This window comes from Phocoena sinus, chromosome X, assembly GCF_008692025.1.
Source record: "Phocoena sinus isolate mPhoSin1 chromosome X, mPhoSin1.pri, whole genome shotgun sequence".
NCBI lineage: Eukaryota > Metazoa > Chordata > Mammalia > Artiodactyla > Phocoenidae > Phocoena > Phocoena sinus.
The window spans coordinates 21,463,687-21,491,395 of NC_045784.1; the positions used below are offsets into that span (position 1 = coordinate 21,463,687).

A 27,709-nucleotide genomic window follows, 5' to 3' on the forward strand; every position below is an offset into this window, starting at 1 on the left:
CGTTTTAAAGGCATAGCAGTAATCTGAGTGAGTGTTTGGAAGAGGGGCTAGATCACGCGGCAAGTCTGGCAGCAATCATTTCTTCACTCCTGCCCCGTTTTTCCGAAGCAAATACACTTAGGGTGCTCCTCAGCGGTAGTGTAGGTGAAGGATTGTCTCCAAAAAGAGATTGGCAGCTTTAATTTGCTTGATATGTGCAATCATAGTCCGTGTTAAATTCAAAATGCTCGTCCAATCAAGGATTCAATATAGAAAAGAGGCAGTAACAAGCATGCTGCACGCTGTAATAAAGAAATCTGCTGATTGAAAACAGTTTATATATTTTGGAAATGAAATATTAGGGAATGTAATTGGTAAGAAAGAAAAGGATAGGGCTTCATAAATAATGGGAAATAGAGCATATTTTTTACTGATATTACTAACTCGATTTAATAACATTTTGGTGTTGGATTTTTATATGCTAGAAAATAAGAAAGGTGAGTCCTTTCTTGTTACTCTAAATGTCATGATTAATGGAGTGACCTTTTTTTTTTTGTTTTCAATAGAGAGCAGCTCTTTTGGGTTGAATCCGAGGTAACAGTGGGTGATGGGCTCCAGTTCTTTAAGAACTTTCACAGGACATCTTTCGTTTTCTCATCTAAGAAGACTAGATATAATTTTTTTTAAGTTACAAGTGCTACGTGAATGTATTTTTGTGGTAAAAGATCCCAACAGTAGAGAAGTGTATAGAGTGAATAATGGTCCCCCATCCTCTGCTTTACCCCCATTCCCCTCCCTGAGGTTACCACACTGGTTCTGTGGGCATCCTTCCAGCATCTTCATACATAGCTATCTGGATAGATTCATATGCAGATCATTTGAGGGGCAGTCTCATTAAGAAATTGGATTTTGCTGTTCATGTCATTCTCAAGCTATTTTCTGCACAGATATAAATCTATGTATAGAATCACAGCCTGGAGGGCTGATATTCGCAGCTCTGCACTAGAAACGTGTTGTCGATGTGGACACCAACAGCTGTGTGTTGGGGTGGTTAGCAGAGACCCTCTTCACCAAGCTCCACCCCAGCTCACAGGCATCCCTCTTGGGGCTCCCTCACTCAGGTGGCCGGTATCCAGCTTTTCTGTCTGAGGAATAAAACCTTCAACAACTTGAACTTAAACCTCAACTGTTTACCCTTAACAGTACCTTTACCTGTCTTCTGTTATATTTACCTTTTCCCCTATTTTTTTTTTTAGTTCCTTTCCCCATTAATTTAAAATCCTACCTTTAGACTTAGCACTAGTAATCTCATTTTATATAAAAATCCAACTATTCACAAAGTTCCAACTAGAAGTGTTCACTGTGCCATATTGGTGTGTGTTCATAATGATGGGATGTGATGTAAAGGAGACTTATAGAATATAATTTGTTATTAATATGTGCTATTGTATTAACATTTTAACAATCGGTCTACCATCCTTTATTACCTTTCCATTAACCATCGTGTTGAGGTAACCAAGATACCTGGTTCCCCACATCCATTCTAAATAAACTGGACTTTACTATGTAAAAAAAATGAAATTGCTAAAAAAAGTTAAGTACCACGTTTAAAAAATTAAGTATTTGCCGTAAGAAGAATAATCCATTGTCTTGCTAAGTTCTTTTGGTGTGGGACCGCATTTTTCCTCCAAGCATCAAGCCTAGTGTGCTGGTGATGAAGAGGGGAAGACTAGAATGGTGTGAAGTCACAGATGAGAAAACAGGCAGCCCACCCCCCACCCGGGAAGGCTCTCACAACAGAGTTCATCCCTGCAGGGAGGAGTTGAGCCAGAATGCCATGCGCTTCTATGCTGGGAACAGGGCTCCCTGAACTTTTTTGACTTCATACTCGAGCATTTTTTTTTAACCAAAATCTCTGACCTTATATATTTAATTATAGATATGTGGGTCATTTGAAAGAGCATGAGTGGAGAAGGATGAGAAACAGTGTTTCTTAAATATGTGTATGGTATCTTCAATCCAGGCCTTTTTTCCCAAGAATCTTTTAAAAGACCATTTTGAGAGGTTTCATTTAGTTAAAACTAGTTTGAGTTAAAGCCACTTAACTGGGCAAACAGAAACTTGACTGTGTCCCACTGTGGGGAAAGCGGACCAGCCTGTAAGGGCCCCTCTGTCAAGCCCTTGCCTGTGGAACAGGATGAGACAGACGAAGACAAGAGAAGAGACCCCTTGACATTCCAGCCACACGTGCAGCATCTGAAACTCAGACCAAGCAAGGTGCAGCCATTGTCCACCCAAACAGTAAATATTAAGGTCTTTGTTTTAGATTTTTGAAAATAAAAGAGAAATGTCCTTCATTTCTCCCCATAGGTAATAGAACACGAGCATTTGGGGTGCCACAGGCACGCAAACCCCCGTATGCATAGATTAGCCCAAGAGGTTCATGACCTTCGTAGCCATCCCGTGACTTCAACACGTGCCTTTTCTGGTCATCAGAGCTCAGTGTGGCACCCTCTCCACTGTGTGATGCCCCACAGCTGGGAAGAGAGTCTCCATCTGCTCTGAACCCTCCCCACTACAATTCAGTACACCCCATAATGCACAGGACACTTAAGCCCAGACTGTCGTGCTTGTGGGCCTCGGGGGAGTGAAACCAGAGTGCCTGTCTTTTATCTGCTGCTCATCAAAACTGTGAAAAGGTGTGGCTTGATGTGCAAAATGCTCTCAACTTCTACCAGAGTATATTCAGATTGGTGGTTTTATTATCTCCAGTGAGATACAACAGTGGTGACAGGTTCACTGTAGTATGTTCACCGCGCCCTTAGCGTTACCTTGCTACTCTAATACATGGACCAAGGTATTATTCAGGATTTGAAAGATAGTTGGAGGGATTTCATGAAAAAAGGAAATCTATCATGTAGGCAATACTCAGGATATAATTTTTAAAGTTACTAGAACCCGAAAGTGTGCTGAAGCTAAAATATTCAGAAGAACTTAGAGAAAATTATGAGCTGGTATCAGGTCTCCAGCAAGACTTCTGATGGTGGTGAATTTTCTGACTTTGGAAAGGACCCTCCCTTCTGCTTGCAAAGCTCTGTGGCAAGTCCATGAACTTGCCACATGACAGGTGCGTGTCCATAGCCCAGCCCAGATGCTTTCCTTTCTGCTTCCCTCTTTCCCCTTGGCTCTCTCATCTCTTTCTGAGCACCTGCTCTTGTTGGACCACCGCTGTACCTCGAGTTTTAGTAGAGATCTCTATCAGGAACCATACTGGACTGAAAGGGGAATTTGTTATGAGGATCCAGAGACTCTCAGACCCCAAGGCCAGAAAGGCAGCTGGCCCAGAGCCTAGGTGGCCACCTGGCCTACTCCCCACGTGCATCTTGGCTCCTGTCTTGCACAACAGCTCGGTCCCTTTCTCTCCTGACTTAGAGGGACTTTCTGTCAGTCTCTCAGTCTTTCCTGAGAAACCAAGGCATCTATAAAAACAAGTAGGCTTCCAGGATTAGTCCCACTTTTCTTTCAACAACAGTTAGCCTGTCTGTTGACACTTAGCTGGCATAGTTGACAGGGTTCTCAGTTCCTCATCATTTTTGCTTCCATCACCCAGTTCTGGCTTGAATATTAGAGAAGGGACCCTAGAAAAAGAAACTTGGACTTGGCCTGAGGAAGATATGGGTGAGGTCTGCTCATGGATCTGGTGGAGTCTGTAATCATAGCGAGAAACTTCTTACAAGTTTTATACCTGGATCCGAGCCTTCCGAGTTGAGGCCTATCTTGGCCTTTCTTGGCCTATCTTGGCCTTTGTCCTGACACATGTGGAGGGTCTTCCCTTTTTCTGGAGATCTCCAAAGAATGTAGAGCCTGCAGTAACCTGCTCCCTCTCCAGCCTCTTCCATTTACCTGAAGTATGTTCATCCACCAAATAGAAAGGCAGGCTCTCCCCTCTGATTATTCTGAACTGGCTTCTCCATGATCTCCTCACAGTCAGGAGTCCTCCCTGGGAGCCACTGACCCAAAGCAAAGCTACATGTCCCGTTTTCCTCACCAGACCCAGGCGCACCCCAGCTAGGCTGCTGTTTCCTGTTCTTGGGGATGCCTCTAGTTCTCAGCCCATTTCAGAGCAAAGATATCATGAATTCAGGGTTTGAATTATTTTTCCTAGCCCCATATTCTCTTGAGTAGCTCACTGTTCATCATCGTTCATCTTTTCTTTTTTCCCGTTAAATCCCCACCCACCTAGGAAAGTGGGTATTTCTTTTTTTTTTTTTTTTTTTTTTTTAAGAAAAATAACCACTTAACAGTTGAATGACAGGAAAAATTCTCACCCTGAGGAGGAGTCTTGGTATTTATTGGACACATGTGAAGAGTGAGCCTGTCTAACAGAGGGGTGGTTATCCTTCGTGGGTGCACTTAGGACAGTGGTTCCAAACCAGGGATGATTTTTGCCTTCCAGGGGATGTTTGGCAAAATCTGGAGACATGTTTGATTGTCACAACTCCGGGGAAGGGTGCTACTGGCATCTACTGGGTAGAGGCCAGGGATGCTGGTGAACATCCTACAATAGACACAGGATGGCCCTCACAGCAGAGAATTAACCACAATGTCAGTAAGTTAAGAAATCCTAACTTAGGGCTAGTGAGATGGACGTGGGTGGGTGAGCTGCTGAGGAAGGTCTGGGGCCATTGTGCTAAATGCTGAGGAGACCCTAGATAGTATTTTGTCAAGTCAAAGGCCACCAGGAGGAGTAAACACAATGATGATCTTCTGGGCATGATGAAAGCAGCCTCGCTCTTTGGGTCACTGAGTTTATAGAAAGGCAGCTGTGTTCCCTTGCTGTAGAACAGCGGTTTTCAGACTTGGGGTCTGGGGACTCCTTTACATGCTGAAAAAGTATTGAGGGCCCTAAAATCACTTTAAAATAACAATAATAAACTCAAGTATGTCAACACAGAAACCTATTTTATGAAAATAACTATATTCCCCCACCCAAAACAAAATTGTGAGAAAAGAGCAGCATTTTGAATGTTGGCAAATCTATTTAATATCTGGCTTCCCAGAAGACAGCTGATTTCAAATATATACTTCTGCGTTCAGTCCATGGCAGCGTCATACATCATGTAGCCGCTGGAAACCCCACCGTAGACTCAGTGAGAGTGAAAAACACAAATAAGGTCTGAGGATAATTTTTTTTTTTTTTTTTTTTTTTTTTTTGCAGTACGCGGGCCTCTTTTTTTTGAGGTACGCGGGCCTCTCACTGCTGTGGCCTCTCCCGTTGCGGAGCACAGGCTCCGGACGCGCAGGCTCAGCGGCCATGGCTCACGGGCCTAGCCGCTTCGCGGCATGTGGGATCTTCCCGGACCGGGGCACGAACCCGCGTCCCCTGCATCGGCAGGCGGACTCTCAACCACTGCGCCACCAGGGAAGCCCTGAGGATAATTTTGAAAAATTTTTGACCTCAAGGACCCCTGAAAGGGGCTCAAGTCACCCCAGCCCCCAGGAGTACCTGGCCCACACTTTAAGAACAGTTGCTCCAGAATGAGGGGGTCTGTGAACCTGAATGGGAAAAAAAAATTTAGCCTTCCTTTCAATTATGCATGGAGACCTCAAACTACAGTGGTATCAGTAGCAGAATCTATGATGATGTTGTCACCAACAGAAGTCAGGGATATTTTCAGATGACGTTACAGTTGCTGCAGACACCTAAAATATAATTTTATACTCATCATTGCTTTGAAATTGCAGTCATTACAGCATTAGATCTTGTTGTTAATGTTAATAAGAAAGTACATACACTACTTACCATAAATATGCTCTTTAAATATTTTGATAAATGTATTTCAGTGTAATTGCGTTCCTTTGTAATCCTATGTGTTTTATTAAACCTATTTGAAAACATTCTGAGGAGGGGTTCATGGGCTTTATTTAGTAGACTGCCAAAGAGGTCGTTGGTATGAAAGTACTTAAGAAGCCTTGCCCTAGAGAGTTACACAGCCAAAAAAGCATCACTAGGCCATTTTGGGGAAGTGATCTGGCCCAAAAGCAAGCTGAAATTGGGATGTGTTCCAAGAAAGCAAGTTCCAGCACCGCTGTTGTCAGCCTCTATGTGGACCGCTGCCATTCCAGGTCGTCACGGGAAACAGGGTTCAACAGTTTTCAAGAAAGAGGTCGGCATCCTGAATTTGAGAAACTTCACAAAAGTTTCCTTTAAAAGTTCCCATAATTCACATGATCAACTTCAGCCTTCTCAGCAAACTCAGCTACCCTAAGAGTTCCAGACAGCCAAGGTTTTCCTGCCACTGTGACACATTAATAAAGCTTCCCAAAATTCCTGGACAGGCACAGACAGGGGCAAAAATGATTGCTTCTGAGAAGGGGCATGGAGTGGATGGGAGACTTTTTGTTGGTTGGTTCGTTCTTGAATCTCGTCCGTTAAAAATGCACATAATTTCTCATATCAAAAATTCAGTTTGGCTGCTTACCAAAAGCAGTCCCTTTTTCCATAGCGTTCCCCTTCCCCAGACGTCAAAAGCAGCCACTCGTAACTCATCCTGCTGCCGCTGCTAGTGCTTCCTCCTTATCTCTGAACAGCTGGCACAGAGTGCAGTATCTGGTCGCTTCCTACAGTGGACAGCTCCCACCCCCCGCCACACACGCCGCCTCCTGCTCCCTCCCCCACCCCACGCTCACAAGGCAGTTATCAGGATTCTGACAGCTCAGCAGTCAGTATTTATACATACCAGACCTTCTCCTGGCTATCTAAACCTGCTCTTAATCCAGTTCAAACATACCCGGTATTCTGGGCCGATGGCTGTCATGGCCTGATGCACAGCTGTTATCCTGGGGCGCTCCCCTTACCCTCATCTGGGCATCGCCTTCACTTAGCACTTATTTCAGAGTGCTCGTGTCCTAGATTCTGGTAACTGCTCCTCTTTTGGGGAGAGGTAGAGTAAGTATCTCTTCCAGTAGCTTCTGAGAAAGCGTCCATGGCAGATAAAGTGTTGAGACCTTGCTTGTCTTAAAATGTTCTTAATCCGCCCCATACCGAATCAATAGTTAGAGAATTCTAGGCTGGAACTCAGTTTCCTTCACAATTTTGGAAACATTATTCTTCTGTCTTTTTTGAAAGCCTTTTAGATTCCTAATCCTTTCTATATGTGACCTTCTTAAATCGCTGGTTCCTGTTTAGAAACTTGTAGCATCTCCCGTGCACCTAGTCATGGCCACATTCACGATGGTGTGTCTTGGTCTCCAGCAGTTTTCACTCCTGCTGCTGGGCACTTTCCATCTGAAAAGGCAAGCCCTCCAGTTCTGGGAAATTTTCTTGAATTTCTTCTTTGATTACCTCCTCATCGTTTCCAGTTAAGTTTTTTCTTTCTGCTATTATGCTTTCAATTTCTAAGAACTTTTCCTTCTTCCCCAAGTGTTCTTGTTTCACGGATGAAATAGGTCAGTAACTGGAGTGTTTTTTCTCGTGGGCTGGTCGATTCCCCAGAGTAGACTTTTCCAGTCTCCTACGTTGGGCAGGGGTGGGAGGGGAGGGATGAGGCTGGCTGCCAGCATCTGGGAGGAAAGGGAACTCAGGGTCTCAACATCCAGTATAGGCCCATTGTCCCCTTCATTTCAGAGACCCTCACTAGAGAATAAGCCTTCTGCCAGAATGAAGGTGGATATCTGGGGCCTGTTTCTGAAACCTACTTCAGCCAATTTTCTAAGGGCACCTTTCAACTGTTCTTCTAGAGATAATCTTGGGACACCAGTTCACAAGCCCTTGGGAGTTCTGTGGAATGAACCAGGTTCCTTTTCAACTCTCCCTACTGCCTGCTTAGAATTCTGCCTTCTAAGATCTGTTAAGTAAATTGCCTCTTGTCCTTCTGTTTTCTAAGTTTTGCTTTTGGCACCTCCATTCCTGTTTTCCTCTTCCTTGGAGTTTATTATGCCTATAAAAAAATCCCTTACTGTAATTTTAGTGGAGATTTAGGAGTTCACGGAGCTAAATATGTGTATTTGGTGTGCCATCTTTTTTTTTTTTTTTTTTGCGGTACACAGGCCTCTCACTGTTGTGGCCTCTCCCGCTGCGGAGCACAGGCTCCGGACGCGCAGGCTCAGCGGCCATGGCTCACGGGCCCAGCCGCTCCGCGGCACGTGGGATCTTCCCGGACCGGGGCACGAACCCGTGTCCCCTGCATCGGCAGGCGGACTCTCAACCACTGTGCCACCAGGGAAGCCCCCTGGTGTGCCATCTTTAACCAGAAATTTGGGAGTTTTCATTGCATGCTTTTTTGTGCAGTTTGAATTTTGTCCATATTTATGTTCTAAGAATTCAAAATATAAATATTTGGGAAATTCCCTGCCGGTCCAGTGGATAGGATTCTGTGTTGTCACTGCTGTGGCCCGCATTCAATCCCTGGTCGGGGAACTAAGAACCCACAAGCCGCGTGGCACGGCCATAGGTAGATAGATATAGATAGGTATATAGATATAGATATAGACAGATACATATTTGTAAACAAAGCTTCCTTCTTTGTTCTTTATTACAGTTAAGAAAGATATTTCCACTTAAATCTGTACTACCATTTGAACATTCACGAAATCCAAAGGCCTCAAAATATGGAATAGAGGAGGTTGGCAGAGGTCTTTGTGCACCCTCTTAGCTCATATTCCACGTGGGTCAGATACGATGGGAAGTAGTTCTTTCTGCGTCTTCTTCCCTTTTTGATTAGATTTTAGATGAGACCCATAATTCAAAGTATAGTATAGTACTAAGTATGCAAATAGTAACAATAATAGTTAACATTTATTGAATACACTGAGCCCCAGATACTGTGGTAAGCGTGTTCTGTGTTTTAACTTAATTCCCGGCACAAACTTATGAAGTAGGCACTACTGTTCTCCCTATGTTACAGATGAGAAGATGGAAGTACAAAGATATTAAGAAACCTGCTCAAGGTAACATAGCAAGTTGATGGCAGAGTCAGGATTCAAACCCAAACAGTCTAGCTGTAGAGCACATTTTAAACTTAACTACTTATGTACACGATACTAATGGTTTGTAAATCATGTGAATAACTAAAAGTACTGTCCCCAGCTTTGTTGCACACGTTCCCAAACTTCCTTAATGGACCAGTTGCCGTAACTTCACCAACTTATAGCTCTTTTTTCCACATAAAACTTGCCAAAATGTCACTAGACTAAGGGAAAAAATTCTTCACTATTTACCTCAAATAAAATATTATTAGCAGAGAACTGGTTGGTATTAAGATAATTGCATAAAACTTGATTTTCATTGCATGAAAAGGATGTAAATTGGCCACTTACCCTAAAATAGTACTAGAGGATGCAAGTGATAAAACATGTCAATATTCCTCTTTTTCCCTTTATTAATAATTGAGGGATACTTTAAAAATCATAAAAGATTACATAAGAGCTTTAGAAGAATTCAGATTTTCTTTACTAGCCAGTCATGTTCATTTTTATAAAACTGACATCACTGTTAAACCGTTTTTACCTCAGGTTAAAATTTGACTGACCTTTTCTGTTACTGAGTCATACCAGGTCACTGAGACCTAAAATAAGTATGTTCTAAGCATTGGGCAACCATCATAACCTATTTAGAGCCAAGATCCACTCAAGACACGTTGACTTCTTGTATGTCACCACCGAGATGGCCAACACGTGCATCAGTAATGTCCCCATGTTCTCATTAGCTCTCCAAGAAGGGAAGGATGCCAGGAAGATGTGCAGAAGTAAATTCAATGGACTCTCTTTGGTCCAGAGTTATGGCCGTTGTTCTATATGTCAGCCTGTTTGTTGCTAACATTTTTTTTTTTCTGCAGTAACCTATTTTGCGATTTGACTTGACCCATGGTTCATCTGAATCCAGGCAATTACACTTATAGTAAAGGTTCTGCTGTCCAGTTTTTCTCCATCCTGAGGAATGTCAGGAGGCGAGTATTCTGCATCTAAAGGGAACATGAAACAGAAAAATGGAAACACCTGGAGAGTGCTTTCACTCACGTTAATCTGCTGCTCTTAGTGATGAGGCTCTGCTCTGCACGTGGCCTCAGAGCAGGAATTAAGAGTCAGACTGAGTGATGCTGCCTTGGTGTTCAGGTAGAAAGGCCTCATTGGCAAGGATAATAAAATGTACTGACTTCAATTACAAGGGGAATTTTGCCCGTTGAGTTTGAGTTGGGGAAATGACCTACAAATCACTAATATCCACGCATTGTGGAAGAGATTTGGACCCTGTATTTTCCCATATTTCCCCCTTATTAGATGGTAATTTTCCTTTAGGGATTTGGGTTTCTCGAGGTGTGCATTGATAGGGAGATGGAAAGAGAGAGTAATGAATTAAAATCATTTTATGGTAAGTGTCTGTGCCTTTTCAACTATACGCTTCTCTTTGTGGAACTCTAAGTCAGGAAAATCATTCAGGTGAAGACTGCATTTTGATGTTAACAGATTCCACTCTTATGGACAGACAACCAGTTAACAACATGAAATGAGACAGTGATGGTTTTCGAAATGAAATAATGTTTGCTGTAACCTCGGGTTTCTCTCTGAACTTTGGCCACATTGTTAGAAAAGCTAGGAGGAGGGGAGCAGCTCTGTCAAGCACAGAATTACACACGTGGAAAAAAATTTAATCTAAATACTAAGGGAGAAGCCTATGTTCTCTTGCATGATATTTAGCAGCAAGAGCAAGGAGAGGGCTGTTTCTTTCTTTGCGTAATGTGCAGTAGTTACAATAAACACAAGATTTCCAAATCTCAGAGGACTCTCTTGACAGTTGCTTGATAACAGCTTTTTTCATTCCATAGTTTTGACAGTTTGTGTGTGTTGCCATATCTAGTGTAAACTAAAACATCACTGTCATTCTGTTTTTCTTTTGTATGTGGCTTCTTTTTTTTTTTTTCAGCTTTAGGATAATGAAAAAGATGGGCTTTTCACTTGTAGACTAGAGTAAGGCAAGTTGTGTGTGGAGATTAGCGTGTGTTTATGAGTTCTGAAAGATTCGAGTTGACAGCAGAACACTGCTTTAAATAATTTTTTTTTCTCCATATTGCTTCAGTAAAAGTGTAAGTGGGATGTGTAAGTTTTCTCTTAATCTTTTGTTAAATAGCAAATCTTAAGCATCTGTGTGGGTACCTATATTTATCTGTGGTTACTGAAAGTGAATGAATACAATAAACATCTGTAGCGCTCCTGGCTGTGCAGCCTTTGAGAAATGGAAAGCATTCTGTTCCTTGTCGTCTGAGAGGGCCTTGCCCTGCTCCACCTTGGTACTTTCAGTCCCCGCGTATGCTTCCCATCAGCTGGTGGATCCCCCATCCCACCTGCTTCTGCCAAGTTCATAGCTAAATGAAGTCATCAGTTTGTTTTAGAAACAATAGGGTTTCAGTTGTCGTTTGTTTGTCTGATCTTTGTTTTTCTGGAGGAACTCTAGAAATTAAACTGCATCAGCACCATTTGCAAGGCTGCAGGGGAGACAGCAGACCAGGAGCACATGTCAGGGTCATGGTGGTCTTTACTCATCAGATGCAAACTCTCAGATTCTTCAGATTCAGGAAGGCGTCCCATACCTGGGATACCTTCCCCCCTCCAGCCCTGATAACCTTTTATGTGTAGAAATCTCGTGAGGTTATTTTGCCATCAAACCAGATTTTGCTGTAGCGTAGCAAAGCTCCCGATGCCGTCACCTGGCATGTTACAGACAAATTCCAATTACTTTTCTACTTCGAGCTATTGTTAAACACTACAAGCTAGCTGACAGTAAAATTATAAATACAGGTGTTGTCACACTACACTATAATCAGAATTTTAATTTGAATTTTCATTTGTAAAGCCTTTTTTTCCCCACATGAAAATGGGAATAGAATTAGTTTTATTGACAGTAAAAAGACATTTTGAAAGCTTCCTAAATCATTACCTGTATTTAGCAGGAGGCAAAATTGTATATGTCCATGTAAAAAGAAGAGTTTTATTATCACATATTTACTCATTATATTTGGTGGTAAATAAAACGGGGAAGACATATTTGACAGATGATTGATGGAACTCACTAGGTTTTTGCTTCATCGGAGCAATAGACAGACATAAATATATATTTTGCTTTTGTTTTGTTCTGCTCTTCCTAATGCAGACCTGCAGACAAAATCTTCTTCCAGCAAATTAAGTACAGCCTGTTGGGAGTCTGCATGCCATGCTCAACTTTTTATTTGGCAATTTTCTCTTCCCCATATTCATCATCTGTGGTGCTCTTTTTTCCCCCCTTTGCGTGGTGGTTGGAGTGGGTTCCCCCTTCTCAAGTCCCTTTTTTTTTTCCTCAAGGCATTTAGTGTCGTGTCTGCCACATTTCAGTGATGAGCAGCGAATTGCTTTTAAAGTGGGCATTATGCCAGTTCAGCAGCACAATGGAAAACCAATCTTCCACCATTCTACTTCTGATGCTGTTATTGTAGCGTTTTAGATAACTGCTGCCACAAAAAAAGAACAAGAAAGGGAAAAAAAGATGTGCTCAATTGCTACCAGTTAGTCAAGTTAAATCCAGAGTAGCATTAAAATTACTCTGAAAACTGTTTGTCAGAGGTCATGTGCCGTCTGTGGCTGCCGTACATAGGATAGATGTTCTGTTCTGGTGGGGTTTTTCCCTTTATTATTACTGTGACTGACCAGCTCTCTAAATAGCCCTTCACTACCTGTTTACTTATTGTCTTCACCTCCCTGTTGAAAAAAAATGTGTCAAACAGAAATGCTGAAAAGTTTCTTTAAAGTGCTGGAAATAGCAGGAGAGTGAGTTGTTCGGGGTGCTAGAGTTTGTACAGTGTGAAAGCCAAAAAAAAAAAAAAAGTGGGGGGAGAGCAAGAACATAATTCTCTGGTTTCTATAGCAAGATTACTGTTTTCTTCTTTTTATCTTCACTTTTCAACCACTGGGTTCACTGTTCTACTTTTTTTCTTAATAGCACAAATGGAATTTATCCTCTCTCCATCTCGAGTCCCTCCCCCCCCTCCACTGGCTTTGCTTGTGAATGAAAGGGACTCCCACTATGACTACAGGACAGATGGCAGCTGTATATGTTGTATTTGATGCATTTTGAAGTGAACCATATTTTTAAATTCAAGGCCAACGGATGGGCTATTTTGAGGGTGGCAGTAACACTGTACTTCAAGCCTGCTCCACTTCCACAGAATTTATTTAGACTTTTAAAATTGCACAAATAAATAACCTATAATCTGTGCTCAAAATAATTGAGTCGTGATCTATTAGATGTATTGCAAAAATAATAAAAGCAACTCAGGTTTCTGGACTGCCTTTCTTCTAAAGAATGTATGTTTATTTATCTTTATACTATCTCTCATGGATTTTTCTCTCCATATCTATTATATCATCAGACTCTAAGCCTTATGAAGGCAGGCATTTTTAAAATTTATTATTTTGTTTGTTATATTCCACATAAGAGTAAAATCATATGGTCTTTCTCCATCTGACTTATTTCACTTAGCATAATACCCTCAAGATCCATCCATGTTGTTGCAAATGGCAAGATTTTGCCCTTTTTATGGCTGAGTAGTATTCCATTGTGTATATATACACCACATCTTCTTTCTCCACTCATCCATTGATGGTTGTTTCCTTGTCTTTCTTGGCTATTGTAAATAATGCTGTGATGAACGTAAGGGTGCATATATCTTTTTGTATTCTTTTCGTATTCTTTGGGTAAATAGAAGTGAGATAGCTGGATCATATGGTACTTCTATTGCTAATTCTTTGAGGAATCTCCATACTGTCTTCCATGGTGGCTAAGGCAGGCTTTTTTTTTTTTTTTTTGCTGTACGCGGGCCTCTCACTGTCGTGGCCTCTCCCGTTGTGGAGCACAGGCTCCGGACGCGCAGGCTCAGCGGCCACGGCTCACGGGCCCAGCCGCTCCGCGGCATGTGGGATCTTCCTGGACCGGGGCACGAACCCGTGTCCCCTGCATCGGCAGGCGGACTCTCAACCACTGCGCCACCAGGGAAGCCCAAAGGCAGGCATTTTTGTCCGTCTTGTTCATTCCTGTATCCCCAGGGCTTAGAACAGTTATCTGGCACATAGTAGGCACTCAATAAATATTTCTTGAATGAGTTAATAATCCACGCTTCTCCTGTGGGTTCATAGAATTGTAGTGTATTTATTTATTCATATTTTTTAAAATCCAGCTAGAATGTCAAACTGTGCTCCTGAAGTATAGCAGTCATACTGATTTAGTCTTCGATTCCTTCCTTCATCCCTACCCCATCCCAAATTGTGCTTGACACCCTGTGGGTACTCAATAAATATTTGTTGAATGAACAAGTGGAGAGGCCCAAACACGGGTAATTTGCCAGTGGGGGATGTCGTCATTTGGTTGTAGAGATGAACATAGACGAATGCTCCACCTGTCAAGAGTCTCCGAGTTCTCAGCTTTATGTTAGTCCAGAGTTCTTTACCTGGTATCATGGTTTTCTGGGCTTGTAGTCGAGCATGTTTCAGATTCATATTTTCCCCAGTTTCTAGTTTAACGTTTAATGTTAGCTAAAGCATTCAAGAAAAGGCCCTGATAATGATGCGGTCAGTATTCGTAAACAGCCCATCCGCTAGTGCCATCTAAATGAAGACATTGCATGCTCTCCGGCGTGAGTGGTCCTGTCTTAACGTGGGAAGGAGGCTGCCCTGCATAGTGGGATGCATCCGTGCTAGCAGTTACATCTCCCTCAGCACCATTTACCTTTTCTGTGGAATTGTGGTTTAGGTATTCTGTCATTCCGTCACATCCTCCACTACCTGCCTCCCTGGAACTCCCCGCTTCCATCTGCGAAGTGAGGGAAATGAGGGCCTAGAGGCTGCTTAACAAGGTCAGAGGGTTCAGAGAATTCAGTGACTTAATCACAAACTGTACCGTGTAAGAGACACACCGCTCTCCCTTTTAATCATTGAGTCTTAAATGTGACATAGCTTTAAATGGATAGCAACAATTTGCAAATCAGTCAGACCCATTTTGTAATTAGCTTTGGACTAAGCATTAAAAAGTATACATTGAGGATTGTGATAGTAAAAATGCAGAGCAGTGTGTGTATTGTTTGTTGACATGAAGGTGGTGAGTGTCTCTAACTACTAACAGATTCTCTCAAAAGAATGCCTTGATAGAAGCCTTTTTTTTAAGGAGCATCTAGAAGGACTTTCTTAAGTTTTACCACAAAAAAGAACCTGAGAATGTGCAATAGAACTTGTTTGTGGCTTTATTTGAGAAGCATCTGGAATGTGCAGTAGAACTTCCCTGATGTGCTCATTCCGTCTTTTTTTCTCTAATCATTTGACCTTCATCCAAGAAGAACCAAAGAACACACTGAAATAAGAATTCATATTTTTATTAGAGCAGATTTTAGATCTGTAAAGTGAACCATTTGGCCTTGCATGCCCTGGCATCAGCACTGTACCCCGGGGGGAAGATGAGCATGTTCGTTATAGCATCCTGCATCGACATGGGCTAAAATTCCAAAGACTTTCAGTTGCCTGGGCCATAGATGGGAAATCTTCCGTAAGAGTGCTGAGGAGAACTTGTGCGTTTCTAAATCTCAATCACGCGGGCTGGGGGGTAGGAGAGTGTGAGTTACTCTTTGTGTCCCTCCACACTGAGTTTAGAGGAAAGAGCACGAGCCTTGCAAAAAGCTTCCTGGTCCAGTTTCCTCATGGGTATCGTGTCTCCTCTGTTTAACTTATGGCGTTGTTTTCATTGTAGCTGCTTAGCATCACCATTGTGGCCGTGGACAGTTCAGAAACAAACGGGCATGGCTGTGTTCCACTAAAACTTTATTGATAGAAACAAGTGGCAGCCTGGGTTTGGCCTTCAGGCCATAGTTGGCTAACCCTTGCCCTATAATAATGAAAGGTATAAAACATAAAATACCAAATTTTTTTTGACTGCTTCTAGTAAAGAACCCCATTTGGGAGTCAGCCAGTGTGGTCAGTGCTCGGCCACCCTTGTGAGGAAGAAGCCTAAAGGGACTCTGTCTTTCAAGAGAAAGCCTTCTGTAATTTTTAGGTCACACTTCGCAAATTCTATAGGGAGAATTTACATTCCATTCAGCTTGTGTTTGTCAGTAGCTTCACTTAGGCCACCTAGTCTCACAAGAGCCTTTAGCTTTTCTCTAAGAAAATGCTCCTTCCTTAAGACACACAATTTCCTTAGAGCCTTGATGTAAGTTACGGTAGAGAAAGGATGCCCGTATTAAAATTGCTAAGTAGGCTGGAGCACTGCCACTAGTTACCTCCCCAGGGCAACCCTAGAGTCTTTGATGGGGGAGAAGAGTTGATAGAGAGGGACAACGGCCATCTTGATGACCAACCAGTTAAGGTTTCAAGATATGTGGTCAGTTCTTTTTTTTTTTTTTTTTAGTATTTATTTATTTATTTGGCTGTGTCAGGTCTTAGTTGCAGCATGTGGGATCTAGTTCCCTGACCCCAGGGATCGAACCCAGGCCCCCTGCATTGGGAGCGTGGAGTCTTAGCCACTGGACCATCAGGGAAATCCCCTATGTGGTCAATTCTGTTGAAACTGGTAGAGAATCCTACTTAAAGAGTGTCACTGTCATATCCTGGAATGGAGTACACCACGGTCTTCAGGTTTCCAAGAGGCAGAATCATATTAGCTTAATGGAAGAACTTATCCCAGAGAAAGTACAGTATATCAGTTCATAGAATTTAAGAAGCTAGAGGTTGCTAATCCTGATACCCTGAAAACATTGGTATTTCAGACTTCGTGGTTGGTTCTTTGAGTGGCTGGATTGCTTTAATGTTTAGATTGTATCTGTTGAGTCAGAAATTCAAAACCACATCCATTTTACATAAACATAAAATCCAGAGCAGCCAAAAAAACTACCTGATACAGGATTTACCTTCTTATATTTTCCTTGGATAACGAGTTTGATGTCATTTAATAGTCTGCCTTTGACTTTCTCTTTCTGCTTTTCCTCAGATTTCTTAAGGTCTTAGATTTCCACCCATTTCCTAGGCACGTCACACTGAGTCAGTTAGCTTAGGCACTCCACACTGAGTCAGTTACCCCAGCAAGTTGGCAAATAATATATTTATTCATGTTTTCCTGTATTCCCACCATTTGTCCAGGGCAGTGGCCCTCTCTGATAGGTCGTTTCTAAGATGGCACCCCAATGATCCCCATATCACTCTTGTGCAGTAGCCCTCTTCCTTTGCGTGTGGGCTGGACCAAGTGACAAAAGGGATGGGATATCACTTCTGAGATTAAGTTACAAAAGAATCTGACTTCTCTCTTGAGCACGCACTCCGAGGGAAACCAGCTGCCATGTTGTGAGCTTCCCTGTGGGTAAGCTCGCATGATGAGATATTGAAGCCTCAGTCCAACAACCTGAGAGGAATATATAGTCATTTATTATATTATTATGTTGCCAGAGTACCTGTTTGATTTGGATTAATCAAAAATGTTCACTTTTCCTCCATAAGGAATGTAATTCTCACCATCTTGGGGTATGACATCTATAGATGCATGATACACAAGTTGGGAGGGAATGTTCACAACCCATGAACAAACATGGAACCCAGGAAAGGCCGAGAGCCCTTGGAATAATTGTAGCTGCATCCATCCTCGGTGTGCAGAAGGGAAAGGGTGTTGAAGGAGGCTTGCCTTCGTGCCAGGATCTAGGCAGGCACAGCCTTTTCTGTCCTCTGTCTAGAAAGTGGAAGTGGCCCTGGGCCCTGATCATCGCATAACTGTTAGCTCCATGTCCAACTATGGCCCAGTCATAGTTCTATCCAGTTTACATGGATTAGAACTGTCCCTGACACAGTAGCATGGGCCATGAGAACAGGAGGCTGGTGAGAAGGGAAGATACCCAGAGGATTAAGGAGCAACCAAGGCAAGGCCTATCGATGTTCTTTTGCCTTTATCCCTAAGAGGACAAGAGCTTAGCTGGTGACACAGCCTTGGGCCCAGACAGGGAGTGTGGAAGCCGTTCCCTTGGGTGCCCCTTGTGCCTATTTGCTACACCCTAAGGGCATTTTTCTTCTTCCACCTGCGGAAAATGATCACTTAAACTGGACTGTAGCTTTTCCCACCTATCTGTCACCATCATTTCAGTGACTAACATTTGTTGAGCATAACTTGATCCCAGAAACTGCCTGGGCACACTAACCCTTCAACCTACTCATTCCTTAAAGTGAATAAAAATAAGCAGGGGCTTGATGTCCACAGATAAGAGCCCAGAAATGAGTCCAGAATTTCCGATTCCAAAGCCAATGCCAACTCCCAATCTATACTTACTGCATTTAGTACATATCCATTTTCTTTTCCTCCCTCGTCTGCCCTTCCCTCCCAAAATAGAGTGTGCCGGCCCACACCCACACCCTGCTAACTTCCCAGGGTAAATAATTTCCAGGTCCTGTGAGTAGTACATGTAACCAGATAGCACCCAGGTTTAGAAACCATGTAAGTAGAGGTTAAGATAATTAAACATCAAGGTTAGAAATGGTGGGACTTCCCTGGTGGCGCAGTGGGTAAGAATCCGCCTGCCAGTGTAGGGGACACGGGTTCGAGCCCTGGTCCAGGAAGATCCCACATGTCGCAGAGCAACTAAGACCGTGCGCCACAACTACTGAGCCCGCGTGCCACAACTACTGAAGCCCGCGCGCCTAGAGCCCGTGTTCTGCAACAAGGGAAGCCACCGCAATGAGAAACCCGTGCACCGCAACGAAGAGTAGCCCCTGCTCACGGCAACTAGAGAAAGCCCGGGCAGCAACAAAGACCCAATGCAGCCAAAAATAAAGAAAAAGATAAGAAATGGTATGTGAACAATAAAGATACTCTGTACACTTCTTGGATACTGTTGCTGACGCAAGCCTTTGAAAGCCTGGAGTCTTCAGGAAGAGTGGTACTGGTGGAAAATGTTATTTCAACACTCTAAGGCTGTGAGGTCATTGAAATCAGACATACCTGAAAATTGTGTACTTCTGGTCCTCAGTGGGGGCGGGGGGGATGGGTGTAAACAGCAGAATATGGGAATCTTTAAAACTCAAAACACATCTCTCACCCTGCCTTTCCCCACAAGGACCTATGAGAATGGAGTTGGGTGGTGAACGCTGGATGGATGTATTGAAAAACAAACTTCGCAGTTGGTTCTACTTTCCCACCTCCCAACCCAACTGCCCTCCCACCCCCACCCCAAGTACTGCTGACCTGCAGCTAATCATCTTTGCTCTTGACTGTCATGGAACATTGATTAGATATTAAGATATTTGGAATATTTCCATTTTCTCATGACTTCGTGTGTATTAAAAAATAGCACTGGACTTTCCTCGTGGCGCAGTGGTTAAGAATCCGCCTGCCAATGCAGGGGTCACGGGTTCGGGCCCTGGTCCAGGAAGATCCCACATGCCGCAGAGCAACTAAGCCCGTGCGCCACAAGTACTGAAGCCTGCGTGCCTAGAGCCCGTGCTCCGCAACAAGAAAAGCCACCGGAGTGAGAAGCCCACGCACCGCAATGAAGAGTAGCCCCCTCTCACTGCAGCTAGAGAAAGCCCGTGTGTAGCAACGAAGACCCAACGCAGCCAAAAATAAAACACAAATAAATAAAATAAATTTATTTAAAACAATTTTTTTAATAGCACATCAAATCCACTGTAGCTGCCATCTATCCCATTGGCTTTGATGAAATAACAAGCTCATAGAATACAGGGCCATGAAGGGTGTTTGCATTAGCAGCCATAACTGGGAGGGTTTGGGGAGAAACTGACGTGTTTTCTCCTGGGGCAGTAACTCAGAACTCTAGGCCTTTGGTAGAGTTTATCCTTAATAAAACTTAGTTTCATATTGGAAACCGCTTGTTGAAGGTCAACATTTTATTGCTACTTTTTCTGCCCGAATGCAGTATAGAACCATTTGAAGAATAAAATGTTGCTCAATATATCCAGAAGAGTTCCTATAGTTCTGATAGCTAACCGTGTACAATACTCTTTTATACCATAATGATGGCTCTTTTTAAACATTAGGGTAGTTTTTTAAAAAGGCAATAAAGTCATTGTAATTCATAGAACATGCTGTAATACAGAGATACATGTAAAATACAATCTGTGTACCTGATTGCAGGTAACAGAGTTAAATGTGCCAGTAATTTCAAACACACTTTGATATTTCCTATAATAAAATACAATGCAGAAAAATTAAATATCCAATATCAATGGATTCTAAATGGATTTGATATTTCTTTTTGTCCTTTCCCATGAAGAGTAATTTATTTCCCTTTTGAAAGTGTGGGCAGAATGATTACTAGCGCACTGTAATGTAATTGTGTTGCATTGATAAAATAAAAATTGTCCTTTATCTGTGTCCTGATAATGTTCAATTTACAGGCTGGCTTCTCTGCCACCTCTTCAGTGCTTTGAGTATTCCAGCTCTCCTCCCTTCCTGCTCTGAGAGCGCACAGAACTGTTTGAAATCCACTGGTACAATTGTCAAATCAATTATTCATTCTCTGCAATTATGCTCGCACAAAGAACATTTTGCTGGTCTGAATGATGATTAAATTAACAGCTATTCCAGCTGCCTGATAACATCTAATAGAATATTCATAAGCCCAAAATGGAATGAATTATCTCCATTAACTTCATCATGCTCACTTAATTACATGCTTGTTATTGTATTTACACCTTGTTAGATACCGCTGAAGCTGATCCAGTGGCTGGCCGGGAATTGGAAGCGTCTGTCATGGGGCAGTTGGAGCGCGTTTTGTAGGAAATGCTATTTATTTTAAATGCTCCACCTGCTGGGAGCCGAGGTTAGTCAGCAGCACTGAGATGAATTGGGAAACGGGGTGTAAAAAGAAATAATGTGCTTCTGACAGGCTCCGTGGCTTTTAAGTTGCTCTCATTCAGCCACTTCACAAAAAATTATTTTATTCCATCTCTCAGTGATGATGACATGATTGCTTTTGGGTAATCATTTACCATTCTGATTTTATTTTTTGAAGTAAATTGTCTGAAGTAATAGGTTCTTGGAATTACAGCGTGCCTTGCTTTTTTCTTAGAACTTTATTTAAGCTTGTCTTCCAGCATTTAACCCGAGTCCCCTCTTTCGTTTGATCTTCTAACTTTATTTATACAACAGTGCTTAATGATCCTACACAATGTGTTTTTTTTCCCTCTCTGTACCCCCCCAAAAAGAAAAATTCTGTCCAGTGTGGTTGACAGTACTTTTTATAACCTCAGCAAGAGGGCTTGCATGGGCAATTTTCTTCCGACATGACAAATACAAACACCCAAAACCCAACCCTGATAGAGTCACTTCATCCAGTTGAAAGGAAATTTTTGATCTCTTTCAAGGTGACTCTTTCTCCACTGAAACATGGTAAGGGGCACGACTCTCCCCTTCTATTTTTCACTCTAGATGTGGCATTCTTTATGCCGGCTCACCCTGTCTGCTCCCCTCTTCCATGGCCCTCTGCTCTTTCCAAACTTCCAAGCACCAGCCCTTCATGGTGGTGGCACCCGGCAGCGCCTCCCTTCTCTTGGAGAGGGAAGGGCGCTGTTCGCCACCACCAGGCCGCAGAAAGCCTCTGTTTATTGAACGTGAACCAGACCAGTGACGGAGAGAATTATAATCACACTTCTAAATACTTGTCAGATCAGCCCAGTAGAGCACTTGAGCTAAACCATGGATATTTTATTCTGTTGGAAGGCTGTATTGTGGTATCAACAGAAAAGAAGAGAAAAAAAATGGAAGATAATTATTTATCAGTAGGACTGGAGCTGGATAGTGGACTAACAGAAAGACTCTTCAGCCCTTAGAAATATTTTAACATCTAAGACGTGATTTAACAGGCGACAGTGGTCCTCTAGGCATTGGTTAGTTGATGAATGCATCGTATGCTGTGTGTGCCTGGCACTGTGCCTTGTAAATTTTTTTCTAAGTAAGAATTCAATGGGAGATGATGTTTTTTCTTTCTTATTTTGATGGAGAAATGTTTAATACTTGTCATTTGATTTGGGGCCCTAAATGTGTTTGTCTTTGAAACAGGGATATCACTTGAGATCTTTCAGATCCCGTGCATTGTCCAGACTCGGTTATTGTTTGATATTCAGGAGAAAGACAGCCAGGCTAGAGGCTCCAACAGCTCTCTATGGGTCGGATGGTTTTAAATAGTAAAGAGGTTTTCTTTCAAAATTCCCAAAGCTTCCTGCGTTCCACACCTTATAGCAAAGCTCACGTTGCATTGAGGGAGGGAGGCTACGGATTAGAAAAGGTGGGAAATCAGAGAACGGTATGGTGGGAAGCCATGCAATTAAAAAACTGACTGAAATTATTACCTGATTTCATAATTGACAGAATATTTAATTCAGATATAGTAAATTGACACACCTCTACACAGAGACAATTATGACTGACTGTATAACACCTGACAGAATCAATTATAACTGACTGTTGTTTGATACCTTTGCACGGAAATAAATGAAACAGACATTCAGAACAGAGACGGCTGCTGCCTGTGTGCCTAAGCCTGCCTTAATTGAAAGAAAATAACCAGCAGGCGATGTTAAAATGTCTCTGCCTCGTGCTTCTAGTTCAGGGTGTTTCGTTAAGTCCAAAAAGGGTTTTACAAAGAGTAAAGCTGAAAAGAGATTTCCAGTTTACTGACACGGAAATCAAATATCTGAAATAGAGATGGTTTCCTTAGATGAGAGAATACTCCACTTTTAAAAAAAAATAGTTCTGACATCTTATTTGATCAGTTGGCTTTTAAATAAAATATTTAAGACAAGTTCAACATGCAGATGACGGTCTAGTTCATCCCATGTAGAAAATACTGTAGGTTGCATGATTTTGAGGTTTTAGACTCTAATTAGTAGAAACCAACTTTTAAATTAGCAGTTCATTTTCTTGTCTGATAAAATATTGTGTGAATAGTTAATCGTCTGGTCTGACTCGGTTTTCATAGGGCTTGGGGACAGGATATTTTTGGTAATGAGTGTATAACCCTAAGGAATCATCATGTAGAAAGGACCAGGGTAAAAAAGCTGTAGATACGTGTTCCTCAAATGTTGTTCCCAGGAAAAGTAGATTCGCTTTGCTGGTGTATTAAGATGAGTGCCTTCCAGTGTTACTTCAGTCCACTAGAGTATATTTTGCTGGTGTGCTCGTGTGTTCCTTCCCTGTCTTGAAGTTTGGGTTTTTTTGTTGGTTGTTGAGACAGCAACAGCCATGGCCAGTGGCATCTCTGTGGGTGGGACGGGATGGCTGCACGTCTTCTCCGCCTCTTGCCTGATGTCCTCTTGAAATCTTTTAACAGTTGTTGCTTCGGGTCAGGTGCTCGTGAGATGGCCTCTTCCCTGACTCCCAAAACTGGAACAGGGTGAAGGAATCAGGTTCTACCGGCTACATTAACTGGTTTCCACCATTTAACCCTGGGATTTTCCCTTGAGTTCTAAAGTGGCGGGTGGGTGTAGCATTAAGGGAAACAGAGTGACAGAAGCCTAACGTGGGTGGCCCAGGTGCCCGAAGCAGGGAGAGAAAAACCACGAAGAAGGGGTGAGCCCTTTCCCCACCTCAGCTCCCACCCTCGATGTGGCCTGTGACAGCTCGTGCAGTTCTGTTTCCTAGAAGACCTTCCAAACATTATTGAGTCAATTCTCATTGGGGAAGCAAGTAGGAGCTTTTTCCTGCATCTCTAACCGGCGTGGAATGGTGCCTGGGCTGTATTGACCGGCTATGGGATATGCTGGCGGTCACAGTTGTCTTTCACGAAGAAGAGCACCAAGTGACGCTGGTTGTCATTCTAACTCCGCTGTGTAGCAGCGTAAATAGTCCCCTTTCTAACCAACCTGGTGGGAAAAGTCAATATCCCATCAGCAGAGGAGGTAAACACATCAGGAGCTGTGCCCTCTCTCTTCCTCCCCTGCTCCGTCTCACCACAGCTCTGTACATGTCTCTCCCCGTCACACATGCATTTGTGTCATTCACATGCATGGGGCGCTGGCCTCGGGCCGCCACTGCTCGGGCCATTGTTGTGTATTCCCAGACTCCGATAATTAGAACTCAAAGTGTCTCTCTCCTCGCTTAACGATGCACCCCCTCTCTCTCTTCTCGCCTCTTTCCACCCCCTTTGGGCATTTAAATCCTCTCTACAAAACTTTTTGTTGTTGTTTTTTGAAAGGCAATTGATGTAATTTAGAAAAGGTTGTGGAGAACAAACACGAATGTGTAGCTAAGGAACAAAAACCTGGAGACCAAGTTTTCATTTTCCAGGTGCTTTGTAGACTTCTCTGTTGCTCTGTTGTTTCCGTGGGGTTTTTTCTTTTGGTGACTGATGTGCACTCCCTTCCGTGTTTCCTTCCCGATGCTTTCCTATCCCGGGGCGCCGGACAGCCTCGCTCCCCCCAGCCTCCTTGGCCCAGGCCAGCATCTGGGAGCCTGCCCGTCTCTATCTGGGAGCAGTGACACGGGGTGCAGGGACAGTGAGGGGCACGGGGCACAGTGAGCCTTGCCGAGCGTGGGCTCAGGGTTTTGGCTACCTGGGTTTGCTGTTTCTGCATCCTAGATCTCCAGCTATGTGCCCTGGGGCAAGTGACTTAACCGCCCAGTTTCCTCAGCCATCAGATGGGGAATTCTTTTTAGAAGGGCCTCTCCAAACACCTCACAGGGTTCCTGAGCAGCTTTGAACAAAAGCTGTATCATCTTAACCACTCTGGGCAGGGTTGGCAACCCCAGGGCTCACCCCCGTCCCCAAAAGACCAGACCTGGGTATCTCTGCCCAGTGCTCCTTCCAAAGAACCAAATGTAGAGGTCTCACACCCTGGGGAGGGAAAGGAAGGACCCTCTCTCTCCGGCTGAGAGTACCCTTTTCTAAGGCCAGGGATGAATGGGGTGGAAGGAGCAGAGGAAGGACGGCTGCACCCCTCAAGTTCACGGGCACACAGTGTGGACAAAGAAGAAAAAAGCAATCTTGCCAATGGGCAGGTACTCTCCAGACAGCCCACCCCTCGCCTCTGAGCAGAGGAGATTTTGTGTAGCAGAGGGACGCAGATGGAAGGGACTAGAAGAAACTAACTAGGTCCAGCTGATCTGGGGAGTTTGAGTTGGGAGGCTCCGCCTGCCTTTTGAGACAAACTAGTTCCTGCCACATCCGAACTTTGCATGCAGTTGTGTGCATGTGCTTGACAGTGCCGCGAATCCGGTGTCTGGGAGTGGAGTTCACCTTGCTTGCCGCACACGGCCGTGCACCTGCTGTTCCCGTCAGTCGTCAGTCGAGGGTGGCTCTGTCCCCAGTGCGCTGAGTCAGCTAGGTACTGAGAAGTGGCGGGCAGGGGGAAAGAAGAAAGGCTTCTACAGAGGAATCTTGGGGTCCTTTCCCCACCCCACCCCCCCGGCATGGGACTGGCCCCAGGGGTAGACCAGCCACAGGACCGTGAGGACATCTGACCTGGAGGTGAGAACAGAATGCACAGCCCCTGCTTCTGGTACTTGAGCAATACTGAATGCTCTTTAAACGAAGCTGCCTCTGAGACTTGTAATCCTTTTACTTTTATTTCTTTTTAGATAAGTTGAAGAAGCAGTTTTTTACTCCCAAAGTTCTTCAGGACTATAGAAAACTCAAGAACACAGCAGAGCAGTTCTTGTCCCAAAGTGGCTACTCCGAAGTGAATCTCAGCAAACTCTTTGCCGATTGTGCTGTGCGGTCCTGAGGGGTTCCCGGAAGTGGACGCTCGGGGGCGGTGGAAGGAAGACCCGCATCCTCGGCACCTGCACCATGGCCCTGGCTGCTTCTCCTGCATCGCTTTTCCTTTGGGACTACATATCATGTTTGTGTGGATGTTGCTTGGGAGGGGGATTATTAAGGGGGAAGGAACCGCAAAAATATTTAATCTACCAAGCACCAGAGAACAGCAAAACCGCCTTCCTCTGACAGTATACCTCGTGCTGTTGAAACACCACCTGGAGATGGCTGCTTCACATTCGCACTGGGGACTGGATTTCTAGGGGAGGGGTCGGTGAGGGAAGAGAAATTGAGAGTGGCTGGGATGCAAGTCGCCCCAAGCTTTGCCCCAGGACCTTCAGCAGAGGCGCCCCCAGAAAGAGGGGGGTTCGTGGAGCTTGGTCGGAGGGCTGACACTTTGCCTTTTCACGGGCCAGTTAAATCCAGTCTGAACCCAAGTGCTTCCCGGGCTGCTGGCTCCAGGAGTGGCTATCCTTTTCAGTCTTTCTATCATACAGGTCGCCGAGGGGGGAGATTTAGAAGCCTTGCACTAACTAAATAGATTAAACAGAGCTTACTTGTGTATTGAATTTCTCCAAAGCGCAACATGCACGCGTACATGCACACTGGGCAGCCGTTTCACACTCACCTTCCTCTTTTATTTCCTCAAGTAGAAAATCTAGGTAAAGGTTTATACAAAAGGAAAGCACATGTTAAATAATTTCATATCCTATAGCATTTCATTAAAAATGTGTATAGGTTGGGGTGAGGATCATTGTGTTATATTCAGAGAAACTGGGGGGAGAGATGGTTAATCGGCCCTGGCGCTATTTTTCTCATTTCTTCAGAACGGTGCCTTTTTGCCAGAAGCCAAACGTATTTCAACGTATCAGTCTTTCCTTTCTTACGTTCTTGGTAAGATTATACTAACAAAACATATTTCCCCTTGTACAACTATGCTATATTCTTAAAAAATATCTACCTATGGATTTTCATAAAAGAAACATATGCTGTGCTTTTTCTCTCACTTCAGAATAAAGCTTTCTAAAGGGAAAACAGTTGCAGTGACTCCTTATCAGGTGCAAAGACTGGACTGGAGAGGGCAGCCAGGAGTAAGGGATGACTGGAGACCATCCCATTCCCAAACCTCAGCCCGCTCAGGTCTCCACTCAGAGATCCTCGGTGTGATGTATGTTCCAGTGTTCTGAGTGGCATTTCCATGCACTTTGTGTCCTTTAAGAGATGAAGTATGGCTTCTCATGTGCTTTGCTGACTTGGACAGCCAAAGAGAGCTAAGCCAAGAGCCCAGTGCTGTCTCCTTTTGGAAAGCAAGGCTGATGGCTCCTGGGAGAAAGGTCACCCGGCTTGGACCCTAGTAAAGGCTTACTTGTTAAGCAGTGGAGGTGACGCTGCCCTGTATCTTGCTTCGCCTTCTCTTTTCTTTCCCTCACCCTCTCCCCATTTCTCCTCTGTCTCCTATACGCGGGTTCTAAGTAGAAACGCTGGGTTAATGGCCGTGTCGGTTAATTAATTAATGCCTTGGCACCTCAGGCTCTGCAACCTATCAGAAGTTGCAGCACCCAGGCTGCTCTGGGAAGCTAAGGATTAGGTGGTTTTTCCTTGCTGTTACCGTAGAGGGTTATAGAGATGGTTCTCTAATGTATGCTTCCCGAGCCCACACTCCCACTTTGCTTTCCGAAGAGAAGGCGCATTTTCCTTGATTTCTGGGACCCGGGGTGATTATGGTAAATACAAATAGAGGGTTATCTTCAACTTGCTCATCAAGAAACTCCAGGAGGGCTTCCCTGGTGGCGCAGTGGTTGAGAGTCCGCCTGCCGATGCAGGGGACACGGGTTCGTGCCCCGGTCCAGGAAGATCCCACATGCCGCGGAGCGGCTGGGCCCTTGAGCAGTGGCCGCGGAGCCTGTACTCCGCAACGGGAGAGGCCACACAGTGACAGGCCCGCGTACCGCAAAAACAAAAAAAACAAAAAC

The 27,709-nt window shown here is 43.8% G+C and overlaps 1 protein-coding gene across 2 annotated transcripts in view; it reads left to right on the plus strand.

Moving 5' to 3' along the window:
• The window catches only part of POLA1 (DNA polymerase alpha 1, catalytic subunit), a 283,290-nt gene extending 256,519 nt beyond the window's left edge, over positions 1 to 26,771 (plus strand). For both annotated transcript variants that reach the window (XM_032620647.1, XM_032620648.1), the window contains one exon: positions 25,559 to 26,771. In XM_032620647.1, the coding sequence (XP_032476538.1) occupies positions 25,559 to 25,704 (146 nt within the window). In that variant the 3' untranslated portion in view covers positions 25,705 to 26,771. The remainder of the gene's footprint in view (positions 1 to 25,558) is intronic.
• Positions 26,772 to 27,709: the final 938 nt, after the last annotated feature.